General features: G+C 39.3%; 1 protein-coding gene and 1 long non-coding RNA gene across 5 annotated transcripts; one reads left to right on the top strand and one right to left on the bottom strand.

Annotated features, from left to right (window-relative positions):
* Positions 1–4546: 4546 nt before the first annotated feature.
* On the bottom strand, positions 4547–12744 carry EIF2B2 (eukaryotic translation initiation factor 2B subunit beta). Its single transcript, XM_077123081.1, has 8 exons — positions 12255–12744; positions 12024–12144; positions 11719–11867; positions 8556–8719; positions 7622–7717; positions 6905–7042; positions 6346–6412; positions 4547–5100 (listed from the first exon to the last, which is right to left on the bottom strand). Exons 1-8 carry the CDS (start codon positions 12727–12729, stop codon positions 4943–4945), a joined length of 1368 nt encoding a protein of 455 aa, XP_076979196.1. The 5' UTR covers positions 12730–12744; the 3' UTR covers positions 4547–4942.
* On the top strand, positions 11160–22573 carry LOC143652013 (uncharacterized). 4 transcript variants are annotated; one of them, XR_013160359.1, is made up of 3 exons: positions 11160–12796; positions 15816–16175; positions 22356–22573. It is a non-coding gene; the product is annotated as an uncharacterized LOC143652013 (long non-coding RNA). The 4 variants fall into 4 exon arrangements; XR_013160358.1 differs by having other exon boundaries at positions 11160–12802; XR_013160361.1 differs by having other exon boundaries at positions 11160–12809.
* Positions 22574–23492: the final 919 nt, after the last annotated feature.

The raw sequence follows: 23492 nt of genomic DNA, 5'->3' as shown, positions 1-23492 counted from the left end.
GTTTGTAAAATTTTCTCAGTGGTTCGACCTACTTAGATTCTGATTTATGTTGGCTTTAGTAACCCCAGAGTAAAACTTGAGAGACGAAATGAATGAAATGTAGGCATTCTTGAGAGTTACTCTTTCAGTAACATACATCAAAATTTTATTGAGAAATACAGGGTGCATATGGCTCCACCTTCTGTAACCTTAGGATTTAGTCAGGGAGACAGATAAGGAAACTGATGACTAAACATGGTAACTTCCCTTAGGTTTAGGGATCACTGAGTTACAGTTATCTCTTTCTTATTGAGATATTTTAATCCTATTGGAATCAAGACTATAGATGGTTATAGGAGCTAGTATTAGAAAAGCTTAAGGCAAAGCTTAGAGTATAGCCTGGGAGGAAGGGGAGAGGGCCCAGAACCTAGCTAGGGATCTGGAACTTTACGTAAGCAGTTGAGAATAGAGAGGTTATAGGAATCAGAGGTCAGAACAAGGCAATGGGTGAGACAGAAATGGATTGCTGGAATCTGGGCATAACTGACAACAACAACAAAAAGTGGCCAAAACAGGTTAGAGCAGGATGGGCACCAGGGCCATTCTAGAGATCTCTGTATGGGGTTGAGAAAGCCAAGCTAAGTACACCAGCTTTTAGAGAGCCCTGATAACCAACTCCCCTGAAGCTGCAAGTGAGAGCTGGTAATAGAGTACCGAATGAAGAGAAGAGCAGCTTTTGGCACAAGGAACCAGACATTCTACCTGGTTTTTACCTGAATGCCACCCCATTCCATCAAAACCTTTTACAAAAACAGAGTAGTAAGGAAAACCAACTGGTATGTTTGCCACTCTTCATCTTACCTATTTTCATCTTTTCTCCACTGACGTTGCTCATAAACAGTTGGGATGACAAAAACCAAACCAAAACAAACAAAAATGGTGGGCAGGCCCAGAAAAGAGGAAAAGTAAGAAGTCTGAAATACCAAAATTCTAGGTAATCTGCACCAAATAAAGCCTCCTTTCTTCTCTCCATTTTTTCATTTATTCATTCGTAACTATGTAGTAAGTCCCTTCTAAATGTATTGAATCAGAAGTTGTGAGGGATGTAAAGCAAAAAAGGGGTTATCCTCTGTCTTATAAGATTTTCAAACCCTTGGATATTTTCATCCAGCCCTCCTTTGTTACAGAGCACTCAGTCTCATCCAGAAGCAACTATGAAGCTCAGGCATCCTGACCAAAGCCCATGGGCATCTGAGTCTTACATATTCCATCCCATCGAGCCAGTGAGCTCGCAGGACTCAAGCAGCAGCCTGAAGAAGCTCGATTTGGCCAGCCTTGCCTTTACTCTTACAACTTGCTCTTGTTTACTTTATAAGCAAAGGACGTCCAATGATGGTTTTAAATAAGTGGTTTAGAGTTAGCTACTGCTCTTAGTGGTTTATCATTACTTAACATTTCATGACCTCCCTTCTCTCTTTAGTATTGGGTAACTACAATTTTACATATAAAATTCGAATTTTAGAGATTTTGTCAAGTATTTGTTTCTTCATTACTAAGTAGATTCTTCTTCCCTAGGGAGGTCTTAATTCTAAATGTAACATGCCTGAAAAGGTATTACGGAAAGGACTCTTTAGCCACAAATTTAATATAAACACCAAGCAATCATGCAGCTAGAGTCAAAGGCTGCCTTCCATTTTGGAGTGTTGTGAAAAATATTGAAAGCTTAGACTATAGCTTTTTAATATGAACTGCACAGTACTGTGGGACAGCTGCCTAGTGAATGAAACAATAATTCAAAACAAAGTAGGTCAGATATAAAACACTTCCATCCTGCATTTCAGAACGGCTCCTTTGTGTCAACTAGGTGTGTCTGTAGAGGGCATTTTTGTGAGGACAGGTGGAATGTATGGGGCCTTTAATTACCTCGCCATCTGGTAATATCTTTATGGTAAAACATTTCTGATGCACTGAGTTCTCCATATGTGGTATTATAGAGTCACAGAGCTCAGTGATGGAACTGTGTGACTGGCTCCCTTTATTAATGGCAAGACTGATGCAATGGATTGCTTTGAGAAATGGTTTCAAAGCACATCTGTGAAACTAAGATCATATGGGTACCGACGTTTCTTTCTTTGAAGTATCACTTTACACTTACGTTTTTCTTGGTAGAGTATTTTTCACAGACTTCTCTTCTAAGGCTAAATTAGGAATTTCTGCTCCTTATTCGAGTTCCAAGAGTTGTGCCTTCCCTGCTGTCCACCCAAATTTTAAGATAGAAACCATGGGAAAAAGTGTGTTTACAAACTGCATTGAGTTAGTTATCTGACTTGGTTTGGTTAGCATATTTAGGAAGTCTTTCACATCCACAAACTTCTCTATTAATTTTCTCCAAGCTACTGCTGTTTTTTCCTGAGTTCAAAGGGTTCTGTCAACAGGGCAGGGGGAAGGTGGGCACAGAGGCTGCTAGGGTCAGCTTAGTTTCTCTGTTCAGCTCAGGGTCTCCCGTTCCAATTTTACCCCTATTCAAGTACAAAAAAGGAACAGAGAGAAACTGAAAAATGAAGCATATAAATAGATTTGTGGGATATAGTTGAGGTCTTCAAGACTCTAAAGAAAAGCAGTTGTGCAGTTCTTCTGTTCTAAGCGTTCTAAGAGTTGACCAAAAGAGACAGAGCCTCTACCCTTGTAACTTTCACTCTCAGTTTTGCCTGGGAAGGATATTGGTGCTAATTTTAGACACAGTAACTAAGATGCACAAAGCACAAGTATCATAAAGCATTTCTGGAGCCAGGAACAGATTTTGGTTCCTTGACTTGCTGCTGCCCCTACCCCAAACCACACAATTGTACCCAAGTGAATTATTGTAAGAATTGGTGCCTTTGAAAGAGACAACTGCTAATTATTGGTAGCTATAAGCCACTTCACTGAGAAAGCCGGGGGTCTCAGATGCTTTAAGAAATAATTGGCATACTGAGGCCTGAATGAGTCAGGCTCTTCTGAGTCAGGGAGCTTTTAGGTCTAAAAGACTAAAAGCTTTTAGGTCAATCTAAAAGACTGATCTTCAATCTCATGTCTTCCCTCTCTCAGGAAGACAAGTCCTAAAGCAAAGAGATCTATCTCAAATAGGTTATCAGCATGGACAGGCCTTTCCCTCATAAACTAACTCTGACCAGTGTTTATCAAATCACCTATCAGAATCCCTTGAGATGCTTGTTAAACATATAGATTCCTAGGGCCCTCTCCCCTCACCCCACAAACACTGCCCACAAGAGGTGGGAGGCCAGCCGTTCTGACAGGCATCCCAGCAGGTTCCTCTGCACACTCCAGCCTGCCTCAGATCTGTTTTGAGCCAGCAGTTCCCAGACATGACAGAGTATCTGGATTGTCTAGGGAAATTTTTTTATATAAAAACTGTAATTAATAAAGCGATACACATAAAAAATGGAAACTATGTAAACCTATTAAATAAAATTTGAAAGCTGTCTCCCCCAACCTTACCCCGCTTGCCACTGTTTAGCATTATTCTTCCAGACTTCTATCTGTGTGTAATTTGGGTTTGTTTTAATGAAAATAGGGTCATGTTATACATCTGCAGTTTGCTTTTACGTCAACTTGTTTTTAATGAACGTAAATGGATTTCCTTACAAATCTAGCCCTTTTAAAACAAGAGTCATAAATGTCTACAGGGGTTAGCCAGATAACATACATGAGTTGCTCTTTTAACGGGCTGGATAAGAACTGCAGAAAACTGGTGGTTTCCTAACTAAAAGAATCAGGAGCTACCACACTACAGCCAACTACTACCATTTGGGAATGTGGGCCAGAGTTGCCAAATTGCCTCAGTTTTCAAGAAAAGTAAGAAATTTTTCTCTTTTTTTAATCTTTTGTGTGTGATATCTGGATTTTTAAATACTGTAATTCAAATTAAGTACTGAGCCAAAATGTCTTCAATAGGATTGTAATTAAGGCATCCTTTAAAACCTCTGTAGCTTTTTGGACCATGCACCCGAAAAAAAACACAAAAAAACACAAACCTTTGTGGCAATGTATACACTTTCCACAATATAAATTTAATACTCATTTCATTTTTCTATTTTTGGACACTTAGGTTGTGACATGACAGATGTTACATTTACTATTCTTGTTTGTCTTTGTATCCTTATCCATATCTGTAAGTATAAATTCCAAATTTTGCCCTTTAAACAGGTTGTAACCAACTGAGAGACATTAGTACCTGAGAGCTTTAAACATACAGATTCCCAGGCACTACCCTAGAGATCAGATGTAGTAGGTTTGGGATGGAGCCTAAGAGTCTGTATATTTTTAAAGTTCCCCAGGTGATTTGGTGATGGGACAAGTTTAGAACCACCATGTTAGTGTACTAGCAAGTTGTTTGGGGGCCATTTCCAGTGAATTATAGAGGAAAATGTAAATACTTTGATTTCTACTTCCATGCTTTAGACGTGTTACCTCTAATTACAGCCCTTTATGAAAACACAAAAAGGGCTCTGCTACTACTGTGTCAAGCAGTTCAATCAGAGCAGGACAATAAATAAACCAACTTACGAACCTTTAAGCAGCTTTTATTGGCATAGCCTAGGAAAAGGTGTGGTAGCCATTTCTGAACAAAAATCTCTATCCCAGCAAGGTACCTGGTGTTATGTTTAACACATCACTGAACCAGAAAGTTTAAGTTCCTGAAACAGACACAACCAGGTCACTAAGAGGCTCCAAAATCAATAGGTCAAGCCCTGCTGCTCAGTTAAAGATCTGGAAAGCAAGAGACAGTCCTGGACATGTGCCCTTGTTAGGGGATGACAAAAAAGGCAGAAAACAGTACCATGCTTTTTTTAAGTTGACTCCAATTCACTCCCGTATTAAAGGGGATACATTTCAGCAGGAGTGCTGAAGTCTCCTCTTCATTCTGCTTCCCTAAGCAACTTCTGCTTGGGTCAAGTGGTGGTCATAGGACATGATCATCAGGACAGTAGAGCTCACTCATCAGGCGGTAGATGTAAGAAGGTGCATTCCCACCAATGTTGGAGATAAAGAGGGTAATGAGCTCAGGTGGGACATAGTCAAACACAGGGCAATGAACGCTGACCTTCTCCAGAATGTCCCCTGAAAGGCAATCACACATGCTAAAGATAAATATGAACATCCTGCTTTAATAATTAAACAGTATATAGATTCTGGGCTCAATAACACAAGCATGCCAGCTATCCCAAGAAAGGGAGGCTGCAACAAAATGCAAAGCAAAAGAAATAACTTCAGATCATGAGAAAATCTCTACCTAAGACTCCCCAGTGCCTTTCGATAACCCTGAGAATGAAACTTAACTTTTGACTTGCAGCCTTCAAGTCTTTAAGCCTCCTTAAAGAACTGATTATAATTTGTAACACTCTCCCCCTGCCCATTACTCTCCAGCCACATGGCCATCTTTTCCAACCAGCTAAGTATGTACTCATATCAGGGTCTTTGCACCATCTTTTCCCTCTGCCTAGAAAAGTCTTCCCCTGATCTTCACCTGTGGGCTCTTACCATTCAACACTCACCTGAAGATGAAATGTCATTTCTGAATGACCTTTCCTGACCCCCCCAATCTAAGATAGTCTCTTAGGCCTATCTTTCCATTGTATCACCCTGATTTATTGTTTTCTTCCTAAAACATCCCATGATCTCTTATTTTTTCATCTGCCTTCCCCCCACAGAATGTAAACTCTGTGGGAACAGGGCCTTATATCTGTTCTCCAGTCATTTTCCCAGTACCCAGAATAATGCTGGATACAGTGGGTGCTCAATAAATACATTTTTAAAGAATGAATATTTGAATAAATGGATGAAGTTATTCCATTTCCAAAAAGGAATGAGAACCCTAAGTACTATGCTTTGCTCCCAGATGATGTTTAAGGTTAGGTTTTACTATTATCACTGACCGAAGCTGCTACCTTCAGAAGAAGTTAGAGAAAAGGAACCCTAGTACACAAGATTTCCAAACTACAGGCAAGTTTCACAAGTAGAAAGATCTCAGAGTCTGCTTCCTTTGGCAGCCCACACATCAAAGGGACTCCCTACAGCAAATCAAACAAGTACATTTTTTCACCAGATTGATATCTGAATATTAAACAACACACAAAGCCAAACCCAGCCAATGCTGGTGATCCAACCCACCATGGCCCCAACAACTCAGATTTGTTCAAAACAAAATGAACATGGATTAGATCTGGTCCCCAAATACCATAAGCTATAAAGAGAACAGTTACCACAAAAAGTATAATAAAAAAGCACAACCTGACAGCATTCAACCCTGTTCACCACCAAAACAAAACACATGCACACATACATACACACACAAAGCTTCTCTACCTTCTGTGAAAGGCAGGACTTCTTCAGGAGCCACAAACTTGTGAAATGAATCTTCTTCACTAGGAAACTGGAAAAGAAAGAAAAAGTTTTAAAAAAAAAAAAAAGAATAAGAGAGACCTATGAATGGGTTGATGTTCTCAAAGCAGATAGCTTGTCTCTAATGAAATAGTGTATCACTTAGTAACTGCTTGTGTTTGGACTACAGAAGACAGGCCCTGGAACTGTGATGAATAAGACCAATTCTGTGTTCCAAGTTTCAACTTGTTTGGCATTTTCAGAAATGATCAGGACAGTTGGGAATCATGGCAATATAAGCAATGGATTTCCCAACGTATTGTCCTGACATTACAAATTTGACTTCCTAAAGCTGGCAGGCTATACCTATCAATTGCTTTGCCTGGATCAAGCCTTCTGTGGCTCTTTCCAGCCTCCACTGGATCTAATCCACTAAGTAAATGCAGATAGGCCCTGGAGTGAATAGATAAAAGGCCCAGAGGTTAAGCCTACACACTGGCTTCCTTTTCTCTGCTGGCTACAAGACAGAGACAGACAGCTGTACCTGTGGGGAAAGCTTGAACATAGGAGCACAGACAATGAGTGGAGTTGAATGGTGTTTTGCTGCCAGTGCTAGAGTATGAGTTCCTGTCACAGCTCGCAGAGCACCGTTGGCCAGGATAGTCTTCGTGCCAATGATCACCTTTGGAACAGGAAGGAAACGGTGAGCCATCCTGAGGGTAGAGCCTTAAAGGGGCTACTACTGGGAACAACAGGCTAACTACTTAGTTCTCAGTCTTTGTGTCTCATGGGGTCACAAGCTGAATAACACTGATTCTAGCTTAAAAGTGGGTTTCAAAGGAAAGAATGGGCATAGTATGAGGCAGGAAACTGTAATACTTATTGCTCTTAGCCCTGTCTTTTCTGGAAATCTATATTCACATCTCCTGAGAAGCCAGGAGCCTTTTTCATTTGCCATCCACCACTGCCAAATTCACTGAGCATAAGACAAGAGCACTCTAGCCAATCCCTAGCACACTTTGTTTTAGTCCTACTGCATTCTTTTCAGTGCTATAATAAAATTTAGATGCTACTTCAAACAAGGAACAATGATACAAATAAAGGGAAAATAAATTCAGTTAATAGATTAAAAAGACTTAAGTATGTATTTTCCAAAGGTGCTAGAAGCTTTCTTTATTTACAATGGATATTATGGGAAGGGGAAAATATTATTGGAGGGGCATAATCTTCATAAATTCAATATAACTCCAAATATACGCACTTTGTTGACTCTTGACATAACAGCAAAAATGGCAGCATCAGTCATGACAGTTGTCTCAATACCTGCTTTGGATAAATTGACAGCCATTTCATGACCCTGTAATAGGAAGGAAAGGCTGATATAGGGAGAAAGAATAAGAGAGAGTGAAAGACCTTTCAAATATAACAGATCTGGGGAATTATTTGATAATGGGCAGATCCAGAACACAGTTTCCAACAGATAACTCATTTTTCTGCCTATGTTAGGTTTTCTCTGAAAAGCTGCAGGGAGGCCCAGAGGAAGCTAATAAATATATAATATCCCAAAGCAGCAGTTGAGCAGCCACAAAACTGGAAATGCTACTTGCTTATGTAATCAGGCAGCTGACAAGATAGCTCCTGGCTCATTATTTTACAACATCCTGTCTCAAATATTATTTCCTTTTTTGAGACCTATTATTTACTTAGGGATTGAATGAGGTCAGACCTAGCATCAGTCGTCCTCAAGGTAATTTATCATATTTTGATTCCTGAAAAAACTAATATTTATCTTTTCTTGAACCCAGCAGTTCACCTAATTTTCTTCTCTCTTTTTTTTTACAGTTCCACAATTTCAGGGGTTTTTTTAAATTTATTTTAATTTTTTTTAAATACCAAAAAAAACAAACAAACATAAGCATTTGTAACTTTTGATCATTCCATTCTACATATATAATCAGTAATTCACAACATCATCACATAGTTGCATATTCATCACCATGATCATTTCTTTCACCCAATTTCCTTAAACCAATGTTTAGAATTGTTCACAGGATGAACAATTTTAAAATTCCCTTAATGTTTCACTTTACTTTCTCAATGACTCAGTGTGTTGCTTACCAATTAGAAGTTGGCATAGACCCCACCTGTCCCTTCTCAACTTTCATTTTTCCTAGCAACTCCAGCAGCCCCCCTACCTGGCAGAAGGGAGCACACTCTGCTACAATGACGTGGAATTTCCGCTTTCGGGCAGCCTCTTTGAGGAAGGCCTCTACTGTTCGGGAGTAGCCAATGGTCATGATCACCTCGTTGGAGTGGATGTGTGCCAGAGCCTGGGCAGCAATGTTCTCCGTTGTCCCTTCTGTAACAACAGGCAGTTTTGAAAGGAAAATATGAAACTGCTGTGCTAGGTCACGGGCAGACATGGCAGAGTAAAGAAAGGGAAGACTGCACACCTAGCAGAACCTGGTATCTATCATAGGGTAATCTACTTAAGGCAAAATGTCACAGTTTCTTAAAAGCACCACTCCTCTGGGTTTTGCTATCTCCCAAGTTCTCAGCCTGACTTTTTCCCAGCAGCACCTTACTCATCAACAAACCCCACATCAAAACCACTGCCACTGGGTGCAAGGATGGCTCAGTATTAGAATGCTTGCCTGCCATGTGAGAAACCTAAGTTTGATTCCTGGCCCATGCCCCCAGAAAAAACAAACATTGCCACTACAATTCAGACACCAGCCCCTTACAATTGATTTTTTTTTACTAGAACAGTTCTAAATTGACAGAAAAATCATGCAGAAAGTACAAAGTTCCCATACACACACACAGTTTCCCCAATTACTAACATTTTTGCATTAATGTGGTAACTTTGCTACAATTGATGAAGCAGTATTATTATAATTATATTCTTAACTATAGTTTATATTTACATTAAGGTTCACTCTTTGTGTTGTACACAGTTCTGTGGTTCGTCTTTTTTTTAAATCGTTATTCTGGTAACACATATATACAACACAAAGTTTTCCATTTTATCTACTTTAGAATATGCAATTCAGTGGTGTTAATTACATTCACAATCTTGTGCCACCATCACCCCCACTCATTACCAAAATTTTTTCATGACCCCAAATAGACTTTGTACTAACTAAGCATTAAGTCCCAATTTCCCACTCCCACCCTGGCTTTGGTAACCTGCATTCCAGTTTCTGCCTCTATGAATTTGCATATTCTAATTTTTTCATATAAGTGAGATCATGCAATATTTGTCCTTTTGTGTCCAAAAGGACATAGATATCAACATGATATCTTCAAGGTTCATCCATGTTGTCACATGTATCAGAACTTTTTATAGCTGAATAATATTCCATTGTATATATCTACAACATTTTGTTTATTCATTCATTAGTTGATGGACAACTTGAGTTGCTTCCACCTTTTGGCAACTGTGACTAATGCTGCTAAGAACATCAGTGTACAAATTAAAGACAATAAATTCAGACAAGAAATGGTCCAATCTTGGAAATCCCGAAGTGCTAAGGGTAAGATAAATAGAGCATTACCCTAAAAGAATTCTTCTGCCAAAAGAAAGAGTACATACATATAATGGAACAGTATATTCAGTCACAAAAAGGAAGGTACTGATATATGCTACAACTTGGATGAGCTTTGAAAAAGCAATATGTAAGTGGAAAGAAGCCAGATACAAAAGGCCACATATTGTATGATTCCTTTTACATGATACATCCAGAATCAGCAGATCCAGAGATAGAAAGTTTATTAGAAGTTGCCAAGGGATTGGGGGTGGGGGTGGGGGTGGGGAGTGGGGAGTGGGGAGAGGGAGAAGAGGGAATGATTACTTAATGGGTATGGGTGTTTTTATAGGGTGATAAAGTTTTGAAAATAAAGAGTTAGTAGTTGTACAACAAAATGCCACTGAATTATAAACTTTAAAATAGTTAATAGTATGTAATGTGAATTTTACCTCAATAAAAAAAAAAGTGGCCACAACACCTCCACCTGAGTTGAAGAGGCCAAACTGAGCCCTCAATCTTGGGGTTCAGCCCTATGAAACTTATTCCTGCAATGCAGAAGCTAAACCTACTTATAAAATTACGTCTAAGAGTCACCCCCAGAGAACCTGTTTTGTTGCTCAGATGTAGCCTGTTTGTCTAAGTGACCTTGGCAGGTGAACTCACTGCCCTCCCTCCTACATGACTCCCAGGGGGGTAAATCTCCCTAGCAAAGTGAGACAGGACTCCCGGTATGAGCCGGGACCCATTATCATGGGATTGAGAAAGCCTTCTTGACCAAAAGGTGGAAGAGAGAAATGAGACAAAATAAACTGTCAATGGCTGAGAGATTTCAAACAGTCAAAAGGTTATCCTGGAGGTTATTTTTATGCATTATATAGATATCCCTTTTTAGTTTAGGGTATATTGGAGTAGCTAGAGGGAAGTATCTGAAACTGTTGAACTGTATTCCAGTAGCTCTGATTCTTGAAGACAATTTTTAAACTATTTAGCTCTTACAATGTGACTGTTTCATTGTGAAAACCTTGTGTCTGATGCTCCTTTTATCCAGGGTATTGACAGATAAGGAAAAAAATAAGGATAAAAAATACATAAATAATAGGGGGGATAAAGGGTAAAAAATTGGGGAGATTGAAATACTAGCGGTCAATGAGAGAGAAGGGATAAAGAGTATAGGATGTATGAGTTATTTCTTTTACTTCTTTTTCTAGAGTAATGCAAACATTCTAAAAATGATCATGGTGATGAAGACACAACTATGTGATGATATTGTGGGCCATAGATTGTATGCTATGAATGGACTCTATGTGTGTGAAGATTTCTCAATAAAAATAAAAATAATAAAAAAAAAGAGGTCAGAGAAGAAAACAAGGGGAGGAATTTGGAAGCAGCAGCTTAGGACACAGATAGAACCCCAGTTTCTTCCTCTCTTGGGTAACCCTGATCATATTGAGTATCTGCAGGTCCCCTGGGTCACAAAGACAAAGCAAGATGGACAAGCAGATATGTGTGTAACAATTCAGAAGATCGTTTAGTGCAGGAGGGTCTATCAACCGCGGTTTAAGGGAGTCTTTTTTTTTTTTTAATGAAAATAAAGCCTTCTCCTCATAGGGTCACTGCCAGCAGTGAATTTGTAGCCTATAAAGGACTGAAAATCTAGAGAACGCGGGCTTAATCCTGCCACCTATTCCAACCCTTCCAAATATGAATGGAGGACAAACCTCTGCAAACAGCAGTATTGTTCGCTCCTGATGGATAATTAACAGGCTCTTCTGTTCCCTCATATGCCAGGGACCTGTCTTGTTCACCCAGGGATCACAAGGACGCTTACCCAGTTCTACCAGCAGCTCATTAATTGCTTCAATTATGATGGACTGGAGTTGGGCATAATGGAAACTGAAATCTTCGCTCAGGCCTCCGGAAGTCAAGAGTTTGTGCAGTGACTCCTGCTGATCGCTCTCGTCGCTGTTTCCGTGGAGTCTGTGGAGGCAAGAAGACCCAAAGAGGGAGTTGGGGAGGAGGTGCGGTCAGGAAGGTAACAAGAGCTACTCGGCTTCAATAAAGGCTCCAAGCAGGAAGAGGGGTTCGTTCAAAAGGAGTCATGGGTCCAACCGGAGCCTGGAACGTGGACCTGACCTGCCATATTCCTCCCGGATAATTCTGAGCACTCTCCGCACCATGTTCCCCACGGTGGTCTCTGAAGGCTGCGCGGCTGTCATCCTCCGGCCCTCCCTGCGGATCAGCTCCATCAGCTCCCCTGCAGTCCAAGAGACAGGAGGTGAGCGGCCAAGCGCCCGATGATCCTCAGCCTTGGGATCGCGAAGCGAAAAGGACCGGGGCCGCGGAGCAGAGCTAGGCCTGCCTCACCCGCATTGTTCCAGCGATGGTCTGTAATGATCCGGCGCAGCAGCCCCAGGGTCTCGCGAGCCATGTCCTCGGAGCTCCGCCGCCCGTCGCCCCGCTTCAGGGCCTCCACGAAACTCTCAATCTTCTCAGACAACTCCGAACCCTTCATGGCAGCGCCGGGAATCTCAAAAGCCGCCGCTTCACAAACGAAAACTACACCTGCAAGACGACGAGGCTTGCACTTCCGGGTCGGGCGAGGTCGCTTCCGCTCTGCGAGAACTCCAGTTTGGGAGACCGCCGGCCACGGCCCAATCACCTGAACCAATCGGAGGTGTGGTCCTCGGGTCGTTTGGTAGCCGGGCGTATCTGCGAGCTGCCAGGCCTGGAAGTGCCTTTTCCTGGCTTCACAAATGCTTAATAAAGGTGACCCGTGAAGCCTGGAGAGGGTGGCTAGTCCCGTTGCCATGGGAACAAGAAACCTCGCCCTCTCCCTCATGTCCGATCTGGATGCTTAGAGGGCTCATCGTGGGAGACGCGCCATTGTAATGCTGTTACAGTGCTCGGTACTGGTTAGTTGTGCGTGTCTCTCTGATAGACTGCCCCATGAGGGTAGGGACCAAATCTTTTTTGTGTTTGTATTCCCAGTGCCTAGCGCACAAAATGTAAGAGAAATCAAGGATGAGAGGGCGATCCACCAATAAGGAGATTCAACGTGGGCGCTAATATGAGGGCAAATGATGTCCTCCGATTTGGACAGACTTCGCTTACTGAGGCCAGGCAGTATAACATAGTATCAAGGGAGCTGTCATTTACTCAAAGCTTACTAGATGTTTGGCGCTATGCCAAGAGCCTTACAAGAATTATTTAGTGCCCCCATTCTGGGAAGAAGGTCCTCGTATTCCCGTTTTACAGATAGGCAACAGATCCACGGAATTTAAGCACTTAGTAAGGGGATGAATTAGTACTCAAATCTAGATCTATCCAATAGGCAACAGATCCACGGAATTTAAGCACTTAGTAAGGGGATGAATTAATACTCATATCTAGATCTATCCAAAGCCAGTCTGTGTATAAGAATCTCTAATTAATTCTTGATGATAAATTCTTAGAAGTGGAATATTTAGACAACAAATTTTTAAGACTTTTATTGAAATTGACAAATTGCCCTCCAAAAAGATTATGTCAATATTAAAATCAAAGGCAGTAACAGAAAAAAAAACCAATACTACAAACCAATATCTCTTATGAACGTGGGTATAAAAGTCCTTATAAATTATTGGCAAATCAAATCTAGCAATACATAAAGTTAATAATCTTGGCATGTGATATTTAAACCTGGCAAAACAAAGTGGGTTCAACATTTGAAAATTAATCAGTGAGATACACCCTATTAATAATCTAAAAGAGTAAAAATCACATAAACATGTCAACTGAGGCAGAAAAAAGCATTTGACAAAATTAGACATCCATCTATGATAAAATTTTCAGAAAATTAGGAACAGAAACAAACTTCCTCATCTTGATAAAAGACATCTACAAAATCCTATACCTAGGGCCACAGCGGTTCAGAAGCAGAGTTCTCACCTGCGGTGCCAAAGACCCAGGTTCAATTCCTGGTGCCTGCCCATGCAAAAAAAAAAAAAAATCCTATACCTAACCATACATAATGATGAAAGATTGAATGATTTCTCCCTAAGACCAGGAAAAACGTAAGGGTGTCTACTCTCACTAATTCTATTCAACATTATAATCAAAGTCTTAGCCAGTGCAGAAGGCAAGAAAATGAGATAAAAGACATACAGACTGGAAAGAAAGTATAAACTGCCTCTATTCACAGATGGCATTATTATCTACATAGAACTAAGAAATGAGTTTAGCAAGGTTACAAGATACGAGTTCAGCACAGAAAAATCAAACATATTTCTTTTTTTTAATTGAAAAAAATTTTTAAGCATAGCAACATACAAACATGAACATTCTTACCATATGATCATTCCATTCCAGGTATATAATCAACCCACAATATCATCATATAGTTGTAACTTCATCACCATGATTATTTCTTAGAACATTTGCATTAATTCAGAAAAAGAAAAAGAAAAAAGAAAAAAAACTCATACATACCATACCCTTACCCCTCCCTCTCATTGATTGCTAGTATTTCCACCTACCCAATTTGTTTTAGCCTTTGTTTCCTCTATTTTTTTCTATACCTCCTATCACTCCCTTTCATTGATCACTAGCATTTCAATCTACTAAATTTATTTTAACATTTGTTCCCTCTATTATTTATTTATTTTTAATCCATATGTTTTACTCATCTGTCCATACCGTAGATAAAAGAAGCAACAGACACAAGGTTTTCACTATCACATAGTCACATTGCAAAAGCTGTATCATTATACAATCATCTTCAAGAAACACAGCTACTGTGTAGAGCTATGGAACACAGCTCTACATTTTTCAGCAGTTCCCTCCAGCCTCTCCAATATACTTTAACTGAAAAGGTGATACCTATATAATGCTTAAGAATAACCTCCAGGATAACCTCTCAATTCTGTCTGAAATCTCTCAGCCATTGATGCTTTATTTTGTCTCATTCCTCTCTTCCCCCTTTTGGTCTAGAAAGTTTTCTCAATCCCTTAATTCTGAGTCCCAGCTCAATCTAGGGTTTCTGTCCTACATTGCCAGGAAGGTTTACACCCCTGGGAGTCATATCCCATGTAAAGAGGAGGAGGGCAGTGAGTTTGCTTGTCGTGTTGGCTGAGAGAGAGAGGCCACATCTGAGCAACAAAAGAGGTTCTCTGGGAATAACTCTTAGGCCTAATTTTAAGTAGGCTTAGTCTGTCCTTTGCAGGGATAAGTTTCATATGAACAAACCCCAAGATTGAGGGCTCAGTCTATTGCTTTGGTTGTCCCCTCTGCTTGTGAGAATACCAGGAATTCTCCACATGGGGAAGTTGAATTTTTCCCCTTTGTCGCTATTCCCCCAAGGGGACTTTGTAAATACTTTTTTATTCACTGTTCAAACCACTCTGGGATTTATCGGGGCATCGCTCTGGGCAAACCTACAAACTCTCATGCCCTACTCAAGGTTCCATGTACTTTTGGTGTTCAAGTAAACTGTCCATGTAAGTTATATTAGGAAATGCACTAGTCAAAATATAAATTTTGTACCAACTAAACATTTTTTGCCTTAGTCTTACACAAAAGTTAAAGTTTTAAAATATTTCAACACCCTGAAATATTGACATTTCTTTGTTCTTCCTCATGCAAAAACATTTTTTAATTTGTAAATTTAGTCACTCTCATTGTACACTCTAGGCATTCTTAGATTATACCATCTCAGTCTTTATCATCTCTATTTCCTTCTGATTTCATCTGTGCTCCCTTCAAATGTATTTCTAAATACTAGCAATAAATGATCAAAAAGCAAAATTTAAAGCACAATGACATCAAAAACCCATTAAAATGTATCAATTTTATCATGTAATTAAAAAAAAAATTTTTTTGAACTGCATCAGTGTATAGCCATGCTAGCGCTTAACATGTTCTGGATATTGTCATTCTTTATTTTCCCAGATTTCAAGCCATTAAAAGAAAAAAGTAAACACATCTTTACCAATTGATTTTCAGCAAGGGTGCCAAGTCCATTCAGTGGGGGAAAAAATAGTCTCTTCGACAAATAGTGCCTGGAAAACTGGATATCCACTTGCAAAAGAGTGTAATTGGACCCTTATCTCACACCATATACAAAAATTCACCAAAAATGGACCAACAACCTAAATATGAGAAATAAAACTATAAAGCTTTTAGAAGAAAACATAGGAGCAAATCTTCAGGATTTTAAATTACTATATAGAGTCTTATCAACAATTTTTTTAGATATGATGCCAAAAGCTCAAGCACAGGAAGTTAAACATAGAACTACCATATGACCAGGTAATTTCACTTCTAGATATATACTCAGAAGAATTGAAAGCAGGTGTTTGAATTAATACTGTACACTATGTCCATAGCAGCTATGATTCAATAGTTAAAAGGTGGAAGCAACTCAAGTATCCATCAACAGAGGAATGGATAAGTAAAATGTGATATATGCATATGATGGAATATTATTCAGCCATTAAAAGGACTGGAGTTTTGATGCATATTACAACAGAAATGAACCCTGAAGACATCATGTTGAGAGAAATATCAGACACAAAAGGAAAAATATCATATGATTTCACTTACAGAAATACTTAGAATAAGTGTACTTACAGAAATACTTAGAAAATTCATAGAAAGTTACCTGGGGCTGAAGGGGTAGGGATGGGAAATTATTGCTTAATAATTACAGAGTATCTGATTAGAATGATGAAAAAAATTTTAGTAATTGATAATGGTGATGACAACATAATGTGATGAATGTAATTAATATCACTGAATCATATAGATGAAAGTGATTAAAATGGAAATATTACATTCCTAAAGCCTATCCTTGCTGTTATGTTATTTGCAGTGCTATTATTTGTACTGCTACATGGTATTCCATTGTGTGACTACACCACAATTCATGTATTTATTTTCCTTTAATAGACATCTGGTTGCTTCCCAAAAAGTTTTTTTTTTTTTTAATTTTTATTTTTTTACATGGGTAGGAATCGAACCCGGGTCCTCTGGCATGGCAGGCAAGCATTCTTGCCTGCTGAGCCACTGTGGCCCACCCCCAAAAAGTTTTTATGGAAGGTGTATAGTTTTTGTGGGGGGTGGAGGAAGACAAGTAATAGTCCTATGAAATATTCTTGGATGTCTTTTGTCATCCAAGACACTTAGAACTGGGACAGCTGGATCATAGGGTATGTGAATGGTCAACTTGACAAATAGCGTTAGTTTTCCAAAATGATCAAATCAATGTATACTCCCTCCAGCAGTGTTTAAGAATTCCAGCTGATTCACATCCTTATCAACAATTTTTTATTATCAACTATCTCATTTGGAGGGGATCAGATGGATATAAAAGTATATCTCATCGTGGTCTTAATGCAAATTTTCCTGATTAGTAATGAAATTGTTCATATTCTCACATTTATCGGCCATATATTATTTGTGACACATCTGTTTATGTCATTTGCCAACTTTTCTAATGACTCAAAAAAATATTTTCCTCTCAGATTTTAGGAGTTATTTTTATATTGTGGATACTAATTGTTTTAGTTACCCAGCTGCTAAAACAAACACCATCCAATGGATTGAATTATATAATGAGAATTTATTGACTCATAGTTTTGAAGCAAGAAGTCCAAAATTGAAGCATTAGCAAGGTGATGCTTTCTCCCAGAAGACTATGGCATTCTATGGCTGGCTGCTGGAGATCCATCCTTGGCTTTTCTGTCACTTGGCAAGATACATAATGGCCAGCTTCTCCTTTCTTTTCTGGGTTCCCTTGACTTCCAGGTTCTGGCTGCTCCTTGTGGCTTCTCTCTCCATCTGACTTTCACTCTGTTTATAAAGGACTTCAGTAACCTGGATTAAAGTTCAACCTATTTGTTGAACATTTTCGTTCCTTCTCTTTTGAATTTCTGGTGTATATGGTTTGCCCATTTTTCTAATATGAAGTATGGCAGAAATTCTGGGTGCCTACCCAATGTCCATTTTTTGCCTTCTTCCTTGTTAACAGTACTCTGATTTTGTTTGGTTTCTCCTCACGGGGAAAATGAACCTAGCTCATGGGTAAATCCTAATTGGTCAAAGCCAATAATGACAATTCCATTTTCCTTTTCCACAGATTAGTGTAGGGTGACCCATTTTCTAACCAGTTAGATATGAATGGAGGTCTGTTTGGGGCTTCCTAGAAAGGTTTCCTTTTTTTTTTTGCATGGGTAGGCACTGGGAATCGAACCCAGGTCTCCAGCATGACAGGCGAGAACTCTGCCTGCTGAGCCACTGTGGCCCGCCTGGTTCCCTGTTTTTAAGAAAGAAACTGAGAAGAATATTTAGTCTCTTCTACCTTTCGTCTTGGATTTGATGCCTGTAGTTGCTGCAGCTCCCTGTAGTTGCTGACCATACAGTCACAAGACTGAGGATAAAGTTGACATGCTGAGATGGCAGAACAGATAAACAGAAATAACCTGGGCTCTTGATGATATCAATCAATACTTATTGTATATTTTACATATATTAACTCTTTTCATCCTTACAACAATTGCATGAGACACGTACTATTAATATAACCATTTCTATAAGAGGAACTCGGGGCATGAACAGGGTAAGTAACTTGATCAATGTCCCATAACTAGCAAGTGGAAGAGCTAGGATTTAAACCTAACATACTGGCTTCAAAGCCATTCTATGTGGTATGGTACCTTATATTGAAGTTCTGTGAAATTAACAGATCCTGAATTTGCCCTACCTTTAGACATCTTATTATATGAGATGAAAATTTCTCTACTGTTTATATCATTTTGAATGGTATTTTCTGTTAGTGGCAGCCCAAAGCATCTTGATGTTGGGAATTTGTCTTTTTCTATTGATAAGTAAGAACTACCAATTATGTAACTGCAATTTGCTTTACAATATTAGTATTTTTAGGCTCTTTGCCCTAATTATTTTCATACATTATTGTGGAAGCATAAACTGAAACAACCTTTCAGTAGAACAATTTGGAAAAACGAGGCATGCCAGAGGCCCAGGTTCAATTCCCAGTGCCTGCCCGTGCAAAAAAAAAAAAGCAAAGTCTTTAAAATGTTCATTCATAGACTTGGAACCAGTATGTTTATGCCTAGAAATTTATCCTAAGAAATAATCAGAAATAGGCACAAAGATTGATGCGCAATATTTTTTATCATAGTATTTATGACACAAAAATCAGAAATAAACCCAAATATTCAAAATTAGAAAACTGGGATAAGAAATTATAGTACATCCATACAATGGAATATGTCTTAGAAGAATATTTAATGACACAGGGAATGCGTAACAATGAGGAAAATAGTTGACAACATATTGTTAAGTTTAAAATGCAGTTTACACATAGCTACTCTGGGAAATAGTTAGGCAGTTCCTTTTAAAACTTAAGTGAACTTACCATAAGACCCAGCAATTGCCCTCTTGATCATTTATCCCAGAGAAACTAATACTTCTTTTCTTTTAACATTTTTATTGTGAAATACACACGCAAAAAAAGCAATAAATTTTTTAACATTTTTAAATTGCAAAATATATATGCAAAAAAAGCAATAAATTTCCAAGTACATATTAACAAGTAGTTATAGAACAGATTTCAAAGTTTGGTATGGGTTACAGTTCCACAATTTCAGGTTTTTCCCTCTAGCTGCACCAAGACACTAGAGACTAAAAGAAATATCAACATAATGATTCGGTAGTCATACTCATTTGTTAAATCCTGTCTTCTCTGAAACAGCTCTTCTTCTCCTTTGATCCTTCTCCCAATCTTTAGGAATATTTAACTTATGCCCATTTTAACCTTTTCCTGTTGAAAAGGGGTGCCAACAATATGAGATGGGGCATGGAACTGGTTGATGTTCTTGGAGAGGTTATCCCCTTTGGGTTTCAGGACTTATTTGGCTTGGAACCATCTGGAGGTTATAAGTTTCGGAAAATAAACTTGGTGCATGAAACTTTTGTAGAATCCCAGACAGAGCCTTAGGTGTTCTTTAGGGTTAACAGGAATGATGTTGGTTGGAGTTTGACAAGCCGTAGTGATTAACAATATCTAGCAGAGGCTTGCATAAGAGTAGCCTCCAGAAAAGCCTCTTGACTCTATTTGAACCCTCTTAGACAAATTGATGTTGGGAATTTGTCTTTTTCTATTGATAAGTAAGAACTACCAATTATGTAGTTCTTTGTGTAGTAGTTAGATTCAGTTGTCAACTTGGCCAGGTGAAGGCACCTAGTTCTGTTGCTATGGCAACAGAGTCAGGGGCATGTAAACCTCATCTGTTGCTCATTACATCTGCGGCTAGGAGGCATGCCTGCTGCAATGAATAATGTTTGGTTTAATTGGCTGGTGCTTAAATGAGAGAGCGCAATTTAGCACAGCCCAAGCAGCTCAGCATACCTCATCTCAGCACTCACAGCTCAGCCCAGGCCTTTGGAGATGCAGAAAGAAATCACCCCAGGGAAAGCTGTTGGAACCCAGAGGCCTGGAGAGAAGGCCAGCAGAGATTACCCTGTGCCTTCCCACGTAAGAAAGAACCTCAGTTGAAAGTTAGCTGCCTTTCCTCTGAAGGACTAACGAAATAAATCCCCTTTTATTAAATTACTGATTATATATGTGGATGTTTTATTTGGTTTCTTAATTTTTTAATTAATAAATAATTTTTTTAAGCCAATCCATTTCTGGTGTGTTGCATTTTGGCAGCTAGCAAACTACAACACTTTGTCACATTTCTTTTTCCCCTTTTGGTTAAGAAGGTGTTGTCTATCCCATGGTGCCAGGGCCAGGCTCATCCCTAGGATTCATGTCCCGGGTTGCCTGGGAGACTTTCACCCTGGATGCCATGTCCCACATAGGGAAGAGAGTAATGATTATCTTTGCAGAGTTGGGCTTGGAGAGAGAGAGGCCATATCTGAGCAATAAAAGAGATGCTCTGGAAGTAACTCCTAGGCATAATTATAGGTAGGCTTAGCTTCTCCACTAAGAAATAAGCTTCATAAGAGCAAGCCTCAAGATTAAGAGCTTGGCCTATAATGTTTGAGTGGGTATCAGGGGTTTTCCAGATGGGAAAGCTTAATAGTTCCATATTTTCTCCCATGTCCCTCAAGGAACTTTGCCAATACTTTTTAATTATCTACCCATCATACTCTGAAATGTATCCAGGTATTATATTAAGCTGCATGGAATAACAAGCCCTCATTCCCATTCTGGGCTCCGTGTATTTGGTTTGTTTAAATGAGCTTCCCAGGCAGGTTGAGTTAGGTTATGTGCTACAGAAAATTTAGATTTGGGACAGAATATAAGTCTCTTCCTTTGAAAACTTATTTTCACGTGTAAACTTTGACACAAATGTTCATAGCCTTTTTGTTCATAATAGCCCCAAACTGGCAACTACCTAAATTTCCTTAGCAAGTAATGGTTAAACTGTGATACACCCATACCATGGAATTCAACTCAGCAACACAAAGGAATGAACTATTGAGATATGCAACAATTTAGATGGATCTTTAAAGGAAATTATGCTGGATGGGGAAAAAAAAACTAATCTCAAAAGGTTATGTACTGCCTAATTCCATTTATGTAATGTTCATGAAATAAGATAATTAAAGAGAAGAAGAACAGATTAGTGGTTGCCAGGGCTTAGGATTGGGGGAAAGAGAAGGATGTGGCAATAAAGGCACAACACAAGAGAGTCTTGTGCTGATGGTGCAGATGGGTATTTTGATTGTGGGGGTAATTAATCAAGGCTACACATGTAATAAAATGGCCTAGACACACATTTGCGCACGTGCATATATATAACTGGGAAAATATGAATAAGCTGTATGGATGGTACCATTGTCAATTTACTGGTTCCCATTTGGTACGATAATTGTGTAAGATGTTAATTTGGTGGAGGCTGGGGCAAGAGTGCTCAGGACTTCCATGTATATTTCTTTACAACAACCACCTGTGTATCTATATATATATTGCAAAATAGATAGTTAAAGAAGAAGACCTTTGTAACAGGCTTTATAAGATAAAAGCAATCTATTTAAAAAGAAAATTATAAAGCAGTACATTTGGTGGGGGTGATCAATTTGTTAATAATGCTAGCAATAAGTGACTCAGTGCTAAAACAGGTAATCAGACAAACTTTGTTTCAAGTCTGTAATTTAAAAAAAAAGGATACAAAAACAATGTATTTGGTTGGACTCCAATTTCATTTTTAAAATAAAGCATACAATACACATCTAAGATGTTAAGAGCAGCTATCTCTGGGTAGTGTGATTACAGGTTTGGCAGAGACCACTAATCGTCCCAACAGCTTTTTTCCCCCCCTTCTTCCATAGTAAGAGAGTTTTAGCTAGGCAAATAACCATCCAGAACAAAGACCACTCTTTTCATTCTCCCTAGCCAGTAGATGTGGTCATTTAACTACGTTCTTACCAATGGGGTGATGTGGAAATGTTTTGTTGCAGCTTCTGAGAAACTTCCCCAGGAGATAGCTGGCACAGCCCTCAGTCTCTTCATCTCTTCGACCTTCTGACTGACTGCCTTCCTGAATGATGAAGATGAGGCCACCCCGTTGACTTAGTAGAGCAGCGAGCTGGATGGAAGAGGCCTGGGCACCCTGAGGCCTCTTCACAGGAGAGCCCCCACACCAGCAAGGACTTCCTGTATCTGAGAGGGAAATAAAAGTCCATTCTCATTTAAGCCACTGCTTCCCTGGTGTTTCTATTACTTGCAGTCCCATCCAATCCTAAAAAATACATGGGTGTGCTGGTTTGAAAGGACGTATGTACCCTAGAAAAGCCATGTTTTAATCAAAATCCCATTTCGTAAAGGCAGAATAATCCCTATTCAATACTGTATGCTTGAATCTGTAACTAGATCATCTCCCTGGAGATGTAACCCTATCAAGAGTGGTTGTTAAACTGGATTAAGTGGAGGTGTGTCTCCACCCATTCGGATGGGTCTTGATTAATTTACTGGAATCCTATAAAAGAGGAAACATTTTGGAGAAAGGAGGAGATTCAGAGAGAGCAGAACAACATAGCCACGAGAAGCAGAGAGTCCACCAGCCAGCAACCTTGGGAAATGAAGAAGGAAAACACCTCCCGGGAGCTTTATGAAGGGAAGCCAGGAGAGAAAGCTAGCAGATGATGCCGTGTTCGCCACATGCCTTTCCAGATGAGAGAGAAACTCTGAACCTGTTCGCCATGTGCCTTCTGACTTGAGAGAGAAACCCTGAACTTCATCGGCCTTCTTGAACCAAGGAATCTTTCCCTGGATGCCTTTGATTGGACATTTCTACAGACTTGTTTTAATTGGAATATTTTCTTGGCCTTCGAACTATAAACTAGCAACTCATTAAATTCCCCTTTTGAAAGCCATTCTGTTTCTGGCATATTGCATTCTGGCAGCTAGCAAACTAGAACAACTGGTAACTATGATTTTAATTTCCCCAGAATTTCTACAATAAACATAATCTATAATCAGAAAGAAAAGTTATTTGTAAGAAAAATAAGCCCATTCTCTTGACCAGGAGTATGACCATGTTGATCAGATCTCCCAGACTTTCCCAAACTGTCCCAATCTCAAATATTCTAGATTAA

Source organism: Tamandua tetradactyla, chromosome 12 (genome assembly GCF_023851605.1).
Source record: "Tamandua tetradactyla isolate mTamTet1 chromosome 12, mTamTet1.pri, whole genome shotgun sequence".
Lineage (NCBI taxonomy): Eukaryota > Metazoa > Chordata > Mammalia > Pilosa > Myrmecophagidae > Tamandua > Tamandua tetradactyla.
The sequence above is the reverse complement of the archived record's forward strand: the minus strand, read 5'-3'. Positions and strand labels throughout refer to the sequence as shown.